Below are 13620 nucleotides of genomic sequence, written 5' to 3'. Positions count from 1 at the left end.
ATTAACTTCAAGTGAAGAATTGATAGCCGGAGTTGACAACTATTTCGCAGGCCTGAAGGAAACTAATTTTCGTTATGGGATTAAGGCTCTGGAACATCATTGGACCAAGTGCATTAATGTACGAGGAGACTACATTCAAAAATAAAAAAAAAGTTTCAGTGATAAAAGTACTTTTTTTCTATTTTGTTCCGAGAACATTTCAAACCACCCTCGTAGCTTGCTTAAACTGCTGCCTGTCTTGAACTTTTGTCCTTATCATTCCCCTGTTAATATTAACACATTACAGTACATGAACTATTGCAACATATTTATAAAATTTATGTCTCTTGAAAAGTTGGCTTTTGAGGTCTGCCTAGTAGATGTCTCAGTGCTTCACTGTTCATCTGTCCATAATACGCTGTCCAAAGGTGTGCATAATGATGATGTGTGTTATACTTCCTTTTAGAATTGAATAAGTTGTGGGGTACAAGATGTTGATGACATGAAATCTTTTTGTGTCAGCAGTTTCATCATCATATTTTATGTCAGTTTCAACATCATATTTTATATCAGTTTCAGCATCATTTTTATGTTCATTTTGACATCATGCTGCCAGGGACAGTGAGAATGCTCTCAACCCTTCGCCCTCAAGATCTCCAAGGACACGGACACACGCGCGCACACACACACACACACACACACACACACACACACTACAATTGATAGGGTGAGCAACAGTCTGTGACTGCTAATGGCATTGTAGCATATGGGAAAGGATCATTATTGAGTGGCTGTAGCGAGAGACAGAATTTCTGTTTAGTGTAATGTATGGTAGCTTGCTTGACACATGGAAGACTGTAAATGAGTGCAGATGAGTAAGAAAAATATCCTGTAATGTTAGAATACAGTATTAATGGTGTGTTGCTTGACACAGTCATGTTGTTTAAATATGTAGATGTAATGTTGCAAAGCAGCTTGAAATGTATGTATCATGTAAGGTCAGTTGTAGAGAAGGTGAATGGCTGACTTTAGTTTATTTGGAGAATTTAGGAAAGTGTAGCTTATCTGTGGAAGAGAGAGCATGCAGAACACTTGTGCAGTTCTTTCTGGAATAGTAGTCAGGTGTTTGGGAGCTGCTACCAGGTAGGATTAAAGAAAGACATTAAAGTTATTAGAGGCATGCTACTAGATAGTGTTATCAGCTGGTTCACTCAGCATCTGAGTGTTACAGAAATACTCTGTGAATTCAAATGGTGATCACTGGAGGGAGAACAACACACTTTTTGTGAGACACTGTTGACAAAATTCAGGTAACTGGCATTTGTGGCTGACAGCAGAATGAGTGTACTGCTGACAGCATACATTTCACATAGGGACCACAAATAGAAGATGGAGAAAATGGGGCTCATATGGGGGCATGTAGACAGCCGTTTTTCTGTTGCTCTGTTGTGAGTGGAAGAGAAAGGGAAATGCCTAGCAGTGATACAAGGCATGCTTCACCATGCACCCTGCACCATATGGTGGCTTGCAGAGTACAGATGTAGATTTAGTGGAGCCAAGATTTTGCCTTAAACATGTGCTTCAATTTTATGTACTTTGCCTTGGAAGCATGTCTCCCCAGACCATTTCGGTGCTTTCCAAAGTTGCTACAAATGTGAGATAAACCGTATAAGCCACTGAAGATAAGTGAAGCATTTGAAACTGGTTTTTCAAAGTAAAATTATCATTATCTACTGATTGGTTGCTGTCTTTACTGTGTTGTTTATTCTAGAAACTGTCACAGGTTCAATAAATATCAGTGTAATCTGTTACCACTGATTAACAGCAGCCAAAAGCGTACTCTGCTCATGCTCTGGTAAACTTAACTGAAAAATGTTGGTTTGTTAGCCCTTTTAAAAGGTATGTTCATAGCTTTAGTTTTGAGTATGTGTCTGTTCCAATAACAGATGAGGAAAAATATTGTTTTGTGGCAATACAGATAAAATAAGTACTTGAGGGCAGTTTATACTGCAGAATGCAAGATACTGAATATTGCTTTAACTATTTTATGTTTGCTATTTAGTTTGATCTCTGACGTTGTCTTTTTTTCCAAGTCTTCAGTGGGTCATTAATTAGCTTATTAATAACAGCCTGCAAACATTGTCATCTTTCTGAAGACTAATACTCATATTTAAATGTGGCCTGCTTCTGTATTTGTTTATAATGCATTTCTGTGCATATTATAGTTATAAAAGCAGTCTTACCCTTGTAAATATAAAATATTAGTTAAATAAATCATCAGTTCATATTATTTTTTCTGCATTCATGCAGAACATGACATGTAGGCAAAAATTATTTATTTTTTTGAGTATCATGGTATGGTTTTACTGAAATCACTCTTATGCATTGGAATGTGGTTGGTGCTGACAAGTACAAAGATCCTTTGCTTAACCATAGATCCCTGCAAAAATCTTGAACACATTCATAATGGCTAGTAACAATTTAAAGGGCTATTACTTCTAATGTAATCAACCATTCTTTCCTGCCTTTAAGTCTACAGACATTATACCCTTGAAGACTACCCGACAATCCATCTGTTTCACATTGCTGATTACTCATTATTGCTTCATATATAAGGGGAAGTCAAATCAAAATGAGCATAGTGTGCACGTTGGTAGTGCAGGTGGCTGTGTGCGTTGAAGTGCCCTCCATTGGCAGTCAGGAAAGAACAGGGTGATGCTCACCTCTGTGCCATTTGTCTGTTAAACATGGTTGACGTGAGGCCAATGAATTGAATGTGTGTTTGACTTTACTATGGATTCTGGGAGAGAGGAACAGCAAGGAGCAGTTTTTTACTGCAGAAGGATTGTCAGGAAGGGAAGTTCATGCCTGAATGAGTGCTGTATATGACAAACACAGCACGTCATGTGCACGTGTGATTGCATTGGATAAACACTTTTGAGGAGGTTGGGTGTCATTGAAAAATAGTAGTCTTCCAGGACTGGCTCGTCATATCATTACTGCAGTGGGTGTTCCGTCACAAATGACCAATGCCAGAGGGTGTTAGATATTTGCCTCGTGTTGGGCATCAGTCACAGTACTGCTCACACCATCATGACAGAGCATCTGAAGTTCTGGAAAATCTGTGTGCAGCTGGTTCCCCACAGCCTAACAGAGTAGCAGAAGTTGAACAGAATGTCTATATCACTGCAGCACTTGGAACAGTATCACAGTGAAGAATATTGTGTCCTGTCCCAGACTGTCAGAGGTGGTGAAACGTCATTATTTTGAGTTAGAGTGTGTCAGAACCAACAGTGGAAACATGTGAATGCCCTCCTACCGTGGTAAATGGACACTTTGCAAAAACGTGAATCAGGCTATCGAGTCCAAATGCCTAAGAATGTTGATGGAGGGCATGCCTGTGTTGCAGGGTAATGTCCACCAATGTTTTGCCAGGTTTGTTTTGACTATACTGCAGAAATTTCACTGGGAAGTTCGTACACATCCTCCATACAGTCCCAACGTCTCCCCAACCAATTTCCATACTTTTGAAACCATGAAGAAGACATTCGTGGCTATCAAGTTGCTTCAGACGTAACAGTGCAATGCCTGGGTACAAAAATTGTTCCGTGGGAAACTGCATTTTCCCACAAAAGCATTGACCATCTTGTCTGACAGTGGGATAAAAGTATTAAATGTTACTGTGATTACTTTCGAAATAATAAAGAAATTACTTACTACTTTCCATCTGTCTCATTTTCATTTGACTGCCACTTATGGATAGACCTGCCAAATAATAGAGGATATATTATCCACTTCCTATGTCTGTGTACTTGCTTGTGTGCTTGTCTCATGAATGCTTTGTACGTATCTTCAATATTTGTAAAATGACTGCACAGTAATTAATCCCTTTCACAATTTTGCATGTATGTTGTGTCCATTACTCACATCCTTAACACAGTTTTTGTTCTGCATTGCATGTTAACAAATGCTTCAAGAAATATGTCCCGATTTTCTTCATCAGGAACTCAAGGCAGTAAAAAAGGTATGTGATTTAGCTCATATTTTTCAGTAATATGTCTTACAGGTATCTCTTTATTTATTATAATACTTTTTATGTGACTCCCTCATGGCTTGGGTCATACCTTGAGCAATGACAACACAAGAGTTTGGGAATACTGTATCTGTCATTATTGGACAATACAACAGTTATTTGTGGTATTTTATGTTGACTGTGTTCCACAGCAGTGGTAAAAATGACATCATGTAACACTTCAAGTTGATTTTCAATTTTTTGATGGTGCGACCAGTTTTGATTAGAGACAGTTATCCAGCACAGATTTTTGTGAACATCAAGAGTAGCATATACACACACACACACACACACACACACACACACACACAATGCCAAAAATATATCATCTCTAAATAATGTTTAGTCATGCAGAGAGAGATGAATGGCAGGTTAATGCTGTCATGTTATACTGAGGCTGGAGTGTTCAGCCATAGTTGAAGACAAATAAACTCTTCATGCTTAGGGATCCATGATATAACAAAATTGGCAGCTTATAAAAGAAAGCTACTTCCACAGAGTTCACATATCACATAGCTTTAAACTTAAGCTTTTAGTCCAATTTAGTCATGTAGTTTGATGATGGAAGTTATATACATTACTGAAGAGAGAGCAAATGAGAAGATATTCATGCAGTTTTGTAATTATATGGCTCACAATAATTATGATAAAGAGAAAAATGAGCAGTGGTATAAGGAAAAGATAGATTGCTACTGGCCGTAAAGATGATGCATTGAGTTAGACAGGCACAATGAAAGGACACTTACGCATTAGCTTTTGGCCAAAGCCGCCATCAGAATAGGAAAAACACACACACACACACACACACACACACACACACACACACACACACACACATTCATTCACACAAGCATACATGGCCACCATCTATGGCATGCAGAGACCAGCCCGTACTGGTTATCGAGTGTGTGTGTGTGTGTGTGTGTGTGTGTGTGTGTGTGTGTTCCTTATCTGAAGAAGGCTTTAGCCAAAAGCTAATGTGTAAGGGTCTGTTTGTCGTGCCTGTGTGTAACTACTCAACATGTCATGTTTATAGTGAGTAGCAATCTATCTGTTCCTTATATTGTTAATATTCGACCCTGGATTTTCCAGTGTTTGAAATCAGCAGTGATATTTATCAGAGGGTATACCTGTGGCACAGGCCCTATTCAAAATTTAGATGGATTAGAGATACTAACTAAATCTTTTTTACACAATTACAGCATCAGCGGGAGCAGTGGATGAGGAGCATTTTGTGAAAGTTTTTGAGGAAGTTCAACCAGCCACAATTTTCACTGTGCGAGAATTGGAAGAAGAGCTGACCAAAATAACTGACATAATTAATGATCCAAATAATGATTGGTCAAAACGTGTTGAGGCGGTTAGTAATGTGATGATTAGGATTATAAGTGTTAATAAAATTTATTTCTTAAAATAAGTAAAAACTTTTGTGTATTTCAGTTGAAAAAACTACGATCTGTTGTAATGGCTGGAGCTGCTAAGCATGAGGAATTTTTCAAACACTTACGTTTAATGGAGACACCATTTTTAGGAGTTTTGAAAGATCTGAGGTTAGTACTTAAACTTTGCTCTTTTTAAATTTCTCTCTGTAGTGCAAGTTTCTCTCAAGCTCTGAGATGTCTTTTTTTTGATAAACAAGAGAATTGTTAATGATTCTGCGTGGAATTGTGAGAGTGATATTAATAGTTTTTGGTTGCTCAGTTAATCAGTGGTTCAACAAAATTGTGTATCAGAAATCGTGTGACACACACATTTCATGAATGAAGCTGTTCATGGCTACCTTATTGCTGTGATAATTTTGTTAGTGTATTTGGGCCTTTCGGCCGTATTACTGAACATGTGAATGAATTATTGAGAGGTATTGGATTGTTAATGAAATGTTGGAGTTTATTGAATAGGAAGAGTAGATAGGGGAATGTAAAGCACAAACATTGAAACACACTGAGCCACAGGACTCGGTCCTTAAGGCATAGAACTTGCATGTGGAAAGAGCAGGATTCAAATCCCCAACCAACCATTCAGATTTAGGTTGTTCTTGGTTCCTGAATCATTTGAGTACTGGAATAATTTTATTGAAACAGCCATGGCAAATTTCCCAAAATCACTTAATGCAAATGCCAGAATGGGTCTTTTGATATGGGCACTACTAATTTCTTGAGGCACATGCCGAACTGGGTATTTTGAAATGGACACTTCTGATTTCTTTTGCTGTCTAAACCCTATCCAAAGTTGTGCACCATTTTTACTAACCTTGCCACTGATAGGATGTTGAGCCCTAATCTTCTTTGGGAAACAAAGTAGACAAAGTGTATATGATGAAATAAAAATGTAGAAAAGCTTGTGATGATACGCAGTAACAGTGATAATACTGCTAGTGTAAATATTGCAGTAACTAGATATACATTCAGTATTAACAGTTAAGAAAGCAGAAAAATAAAGTGTGCCTTTGGCACTGAAAGAGTCTTCATGGATGTTGTGTGGTCCAGTGAGAAAGGAAAAAAAATGACTATAAAGAATGCCAGAATGAGATTTTCACTTTACAGCAGAGTGTGCGCTGATATGAAACTTCCTGGCAGGTTAAAACTGTGTGCCGGACCGGACCCCCCTCCAGGTAGATCACTTCCTTACATTGAACTGTCTACCTTACTCCAGCAACTGCCTCTGTTTCTCCTCTTCGACTTCAGTGTTCACCACCCACTGTGGGTGGGTGGTGCCACTTCAATGGGTAGGGTCTCTTTAATTGACCAGCTTATTATGGACCTCGATTTGTGTCCCCTCAATGACAGTTCCCCTTCAGTGCAGCTCATGGCACCTTTATTGCTATCAATCTCATCATCTCCTCCTATGCTCTCGTGGCTTCCCTACATAGGTCATCCCATGGTGACCTTTGTGACAGTGACCACTTTTTCTGGTGATTCTATTGTTCCCCTGCTGCCGTCAGGCCCCAACGTTGGGCATTCTACAGGGCCAGTTGGCTTTTATATACACTCCTGGAAATGGAAAAAAGAACACATTGACACCGGTGTGTCAGACCCACCATACTTGCTCCGGACACTGCGAGAGGGCTGTACAAGCAATGATCACACGCACGGCACAGCGGACACACCAGGAACCGCGGTGTTGGCCGTCGAATGGCGCTAGCTGCGCAGCATTTATGCACCGCCGCCGTCAGTGTCAGCCAGTTTGCCGTGGCATACGGAGCTCCATCGCAGTCTTTAACACTGGTAGCATGCCGCGACAGCGTGGACGTGAACCGTATGTGCAGTTGACGGACTTTGAGCGAGGGCGTATAGTGGGCATGCGGGAGGCCGGGTGGACGTACCGCCGAATTGCTCAACACGTGGGGCGTGAGGTCTCCACAGTACATCGATGTTGTCGCCAGTGGTCGGCGGAAGGTGCACGTGCCCGTCGACCTGGGACCGGACCGCACGGATGCACGCCAAGACCGTAGGATCCTACGCAGTGCCGTAGGGGACCGCACCGCCACTTCCCAGCAAATTAGGGACACTGTTGCTCGTGGGGTATCGGCGAGGACCATTCGCAACCGTCTCCATGAAGCTGGGCTACGGTCCCGCACACCGTTAGGCCGTCTTCCGCTCACGCCCCAACATCGTGCAGCCCGCCTCCAGTGGTGTCGCGACAGGCGTGAATGGAGGGACGAATGGAGACGTGTCGTCTTCAGCGATGAGAGTCGCTTCTGCCTTGGTGCCAATGATGGTCGTATGCGTGTTTGGCGCCGTGCAGGTGAGCGCCACAATCAGGACTGCATACGACCGAGGCACACAGGGCCAACACCCGGCATCATGGTGTGGGGAGCGATCTCCTACACTGGCCGTACACCACTGGTGATCATCGAGGGGACACTGAATAGTGCACGGTACATCCAAACCGTCATCGAACCCATCGTTCTACCATTCCTAGACCGGCAAGGGAACTTGCTGTTCCAACAGGACAATGCACGTCTGCATGTATCCCGTGCCACCCAACGTGTTCTAGAAGGTGTAAGTCAACTACCCTGGCCAGCAAGATCTCCAGATCTGTCCCCCATTGAGCATGTTTGGGACTGGATGAAGCGTCGTCTCACGCGGTCTGCACGTCCAGCACGAACGCTGGTCCAACTGAGGTGCCAGGTGGAAATGGCATGGCAAGCCGTTCCACAGGACTACATCCAGCATCTCTACGATCGTCTCCATGGGAGAATAGCAGCCTGCATTGCTGCGAAAGGTGGATATACACTGTACTAGTGCCGACATTGTGCATGCTCTGTTGCCTGTGTCTATGTGCCTGTGGTTCTGTCAGTGTGATCATGTGATGTATCTGACCCCAGGAATGTGTCAATAAAGTTTCCCCTTCCTGGGACAATGAATTCACGGTGTTCTTATTTCAATTTCCAGGAGTGTATGTCTGCTGTGCACTTCGACACCTCCCTCTTGAATTCCATTGGTGCAGTCGTGCAAGGCATCTCTGACATTATCTTTGTGCTACTGGCACTGCTGTCACCCTGTCCACAGGTCCCCCTCGTTGTCGACCGGTACCGTGGTGGACTAAGAATGTCGCAGTCGCTGTCCAGGACCACCGATGGGCGCTGCAGCAATTATGATGACACCTTTCACAGACCGACCTTCTCACTTTTAAGTGTCTCCATGCTAAGGCTCGTTACCTTATTAAGCAGAGTGAAAAGGAATGCTGGGAGCGCTGTGTTTCCTCCTTGGGGATGTATGCCTCTTCATCACAGGTTTGGTCAAAGCTCCGTAGCCTTCAGGGCGGCTAACAACAGTCAGCTGTCCAGGGTCTTAACCTCCAAGGTGTTCTGTGCACTGATCCATTGTTCCTTGCAGAACAGCTCGCGACACACTTTGCGATGGCACCGGTGTCCTCTTCCTATCCTGCTACCTCTCTCTGGCAGAAATTCAGAGTTTTATGCCTATGTTCCATCCCGCACTACGCTGAGCCCTATAATGAACATTTCACTGAATGGGTATTCTTGCAGGCTCTTACCTCTTCACAAGACATGGCCCCAGGGCCGGATTCCATCCACAACCAGATGATCCAACACTTGGACACTCCCCAGAGGCAACATCTCCTGAAGATCTTCAACCGCATTTGGCTCACGGGTGTTTTTCCGTCACAATGACGAGACTGTACTGTTATCCCTGTCCTTAAGCCCAGGAAGAAGCCAACGTCTGACAAATGTAAATGGCTTGAGAGGATAGTTAGCTTCAGATTATATTGGGTACTCAAATCTCAGGGCCTTTTGTTCCCATATCAGTGTGGCTTTTGTGCAGGACGATCTCCAACTGACCATTTACTCAGATTGGAAAGAACCATCCGACAGGCTTTTACTAACCCCCAGCACCTTGTCGCGGTTACTTTGGCCTATATAAGGCATACAACATGGCTTGGTGCCATCACATTTTAGTTACCCTCCATGACTGTGGCTTCCGTGGGCCCCTTCTGATTTTTATCTGTGAATTTTTATCTCACCAGCTCTTCAGAGTTCGAGTTGGCACTTTACACAGTGCCACTCACAGTCTGGAGAATGTTATCCCACAGGGTTCTGTGCTAAGCGTCACACTCTTCCTCATAGCCATCAGTGCACTTGTAATCTCTGTTGGGCCTCTGCTTGGCGTTGTACGTTGATGATTTTTGCATCTGGTGCAGCTGCCACTTGGTAGCATCTGCTGAGCGCCGGCTCTTAGGTGCCATCCGACATGTCTCCGTGTGGGCCTGAATGAAAAAAAAAAAAATGAAATAATAATAATAATGTTGAAAAAATTGGCATTTTGGAGACAATGTTCCTAATAAGTACTAGGGAAGTGTTTTGGTTAAAGCATACTAAAATCTCTGAAGGACGTCAGCATCTATTTGTTTCAAGAAAATGAAGAAATTAGAGCTAGGCCTTGGTAGTTGACACATAAGAGTGCACTCTCTTGGTTTATGCACTGCATGAAAACCAAGTGAGATGAAATAAGAACACTATTAGAAATTAGAAGAATGGATCTAAGATGTATAGTTCCTTATGCACTGAAATGGATTGTAGATGTATTATGCATGCAAAATTGACAAATAGTAGATCCGGTAAAATTAACAAATAGCATACCCGGTAAAATTGACAAATTGTATATCCTGTATGTCATGATTATACCCAGGTGCTGATGGGTGAGAAATGACAGATTTATAGTTAATCAACATGTGTTCAGCACATTCTTTCTAGTAATTTAATTTTAAATACAAATGACTTAAATGAGTTACATGAAGACAGTTATTATTATTATTATTATTATTAAAAATTGCACATAATTGATTTATTTAAGTATTCTCTTCCTTCAATATTTTAAAATATAAGTGCTACGGTAAATGTGTTAATTACATGGCTTCCCTACTTGTGCGAATGTGCAGTAGCATTACTGGCATGATAATATGGACTGGTATTGTTTGAAACCTGTACATTGTATTTGGCCTGCTTCAGGGAATGTCAGAGAAAGAGGTCATAGTAAAAAAAAGGCAGTTACAATTTTCTAAATTTCATGAATTTTTATTAACAAGATAGGAACTGTTAAGTATCTGTACAGTCTGTGTTCGGCATAGATTCAGAAATTTTTTTGGTGTACAAGTCGCCATTTGTGTCAAGAGGAACTCAATCCTTCACATGTATTTAGGAATTATGTCACAGACTCTGCAGTCCTAGTTTGTTATACCAATGTGTTTTTGGTACAATACACAGTCTGTTATTACATGTCGGTAGAAATATATCACACATTTCAATATTTAAACATTGCTACTACAGGTTTGAGATCTTGCAAATGCTTTAATTATGTGTTAGAAATGATATCTTACTATAACATCGTTCTGAATGTTACAGGTCACAGGTTGTGAGAGAAGCATGCTGCACAATAGCTTTTATGTCTCAACACCTAGGCTCGAAGTTTGACCACTTTGCAGAAATTATTCTTGGCAATCTAATTAATCTGATTCCAAATTCAGCCAAGGTATGTTGACCTCATGTAGATAACTATTTAAATATTAAGATTCTTGACAAGTATAACAAGAAAAGGATGTACAATAAGTAGAAATTTCATAAACCAACTTCTTCTTTGGAATTTCCTGTGTTTAACATTTAGCTACCTAGTATGTCCAAGTAGTTTTGATTTTGTTTGTGTGGATATTATAGCTGTCCCGAAAATCCAAAGGAGCTGATACCCCCCCCCCCCCCCCCCCCCCCCCCCGACAAACAACTTGTATGCTGAGATGGTCCTTTGCTTCCTTGCTAGCAGCTTCAGTTTACAAATTAAATATCAGTGATGACAATTAGTACCCATGCCCCATACCTTTTCTGATTTTGTATTGTTGTGCACAAGTTCATACATAATGGTAAGGAGATGTGGACTACAGTGTGTTACGGCAACTGTCATCATAGGAAAGCTGGACAGGAACATAAATGATTAGCAAACAAGTTAACACAGTAATCAGAAGATTTACTTAACTTAAATTTCTCCAAGTGTACATAGACTCATTACAAATAAGGCAGCAAGAATTAAGAGGTCCATCTCATACAATAACAACTAGGATGAGGCTCACTGTACTCAAAATGATTGATGGTGTCATAACAATGAGGCTCCAAGAGCAAGTGGGTTCAGTGGCTGCTGCCACCTGTCATATTTTGTGGCAACAGAGGTCACAAGTGGTGCAGAGTTGCTGGCGGCATGATCTCAGTGGGTGCACACCATTGGTTCCACCAGATTTTGCGTGACCACTGTCGGCGTCTAACGGAAATTTGCAATTCTGTTGCCAACTTCGCGACACCCTTGGGTGGTATCAGTATGTGATATCACATGAATCATTCCATGTGATTCACATAAGGATAATGATTTACCATGCTCGCCTTCTGTCCATATAGTAGTAGATTTCTCACTACAAAAGGAGAAATCAGTAAGAGAAGGCCGTCAGTCACATCACCATGATTTCATAATATATTTGTTGTATTGTTACCTTTTTTATTTGGAGGCAATGTTAAATGATGGTAAATGAAACTTTGTTTAGGGTGTATCGTTTATATTTGTAGCAGTAATGTAATGTAGTGTTGTGTAAGAATATGTAACATTATGGATGTTGTTGTTGTTTCCAGTTGTGTGTTTTTGGAATATGCGGTGTAGAGAAGTTGCTTCGTTTTTAATCCAGTATATTAAAAAATAAATTACAGAAATAATTATGACCAGTTGTAATCTTCAAGAGATGCTGCACCTAGTCGTATTAATAGAAATACACACAATACTTTTGTGGAAAGACTATGTTTTAGCATTCTTTTAGGATGAGAGTTGAAGTAATAATCAAATGATTTACAGAAATGTGGAAGGGTGGGGGGAGGGGGGGGTGATAAAAACTGGCCAGTCCATGTCCCAGTGATGCAGTTGGTTAGTGCACGGTCCTTATAGTCTCTCTTAAACTGGATTCTTTGTGACCCATCCTTGTTTCCTATCTTTCTCAAACTCACCTTAATGTTTATCAAAGCTACTGCCTTATTGGAATTGATGTTATTTCGTAACTACTAGTTTGAAGGCTGCAACCCTGTTGTTAAGTGTTCTTGCTCATTGAAGCCAGACAAGCTTTAATCATATTACTTAGGAGACTCATCAGTCCCCCCCCCCCCCCCCCCCCCCCCCTCTCTCTCTCTCTCTCTCTCTCTGTGTGTGTGTGTGTGTGTGTGTGTGTGTGTGTGTGTGTGTGTGTGTGTGTGTGTGTGAGAGAGAGAGAGAGAGAGAGAGGGGGGGGGGGGCGCACGGGCGCGTGGGCATGCGCTGAACAGTACGATGGAAGCTAGACTGGCGGCAATGTGCATGAGTGCTAAATAATGGATAGTGGGCTTGAAACTATTGCTGTCAAAATAAACAATGTAACTATGGAAGAGCTATTTCCAAAAAAGACATTTGCAACTCATCTTTTTAGTACAGTTACTACAAATCGAAGCATTAAAAGTACACATTGAGTAAGGGTTGAGATTTTGATAGAAGATATTAACAGCCTATAATGTTGGATAACATTAATAGGGCGGGACTGGATACTTTATTAAAAATTAAATCTGTGGTGATAGTATGAAATTGCAAGGGGAGACAGCATGTACTCATCAGTAGAACTTACAAAGAAGTCTTCTTCTCACTAGAGTGTTCCTAAGCATCCATTTTATTATTTTCCGAGTACCTAACAATTATATTTCATTTATTCATTCACAGGTAATAGCAACTGCTGGCCTAGTAACAGTACGCTTTCTCATAAGGTACACTCACTCAAACAGACTGATACCAGCGATAATATCAAATATGGAATCAAAATCTAGGGAAATCCGACGAGCATGTTGTGAGTTTCTTGAATTAATTCTTCGTCTTTGGCCCGCTCACACACTTGAAAAACAGGTTGCAAACCTGCAACAAGCTCTGAGGAAAGGAATGTATGATGCAGACAGTGAAGCTCGGCAGTGTTCCCGTAGGTAAGTGGAATTATGGTCATTATGTGAAACATAATTCAGTTTCACTAAACTTAAAAAAATATAGAAATTTTTTTTGTATGTAATGGAT

At 41.2% G+C, this 13620-nt stretch overlaps 1 protein-coding gene across 1 annotated transcript in view; it reads left to right on the top strand.

Moving 5' to 3' along the window:
- Positions 1-13620, top strand: part of LOC126471165 (CLIP-associating protein 1-A-like) — a 247583-nt gene that overhangs the window by 78869 nt on the left and 155094 nt on the right. Inside the window, 4 exon segments of the mRNA XM_050099268.1 lie at positions 5254-5411; positions 5492-5601; positions 10914-11040; positions 13279-13532. Of these exon segments, the coding sequence (XP_049955225.1) occupies positions 5254-5411; positions 5492-5601; positions 10914-11040; positions 13279-13532 (649 nt within the window).

This window comes from Schistocerca serialis, chromosome 3 (assembly GCF_023864345.2).
Source record: "Schistocerca serialis cubense isolate TAMUIC-IGC-003099 chromosome 3, iqSchSeri2.2, whole genome shotgun sequence".
NCBI classification, from domain to species: Eukaryota; Metazoa; Arthropoda; class Insecta; order Orthoptera; family Acrididae; genus Schistocerca; species Schistocerca serialis.
The sequence above is the reverse complement of the archived record's forward strand: the minus strand, read 5'-3'. Positions and strand labels throughout refer to the sequence as shown.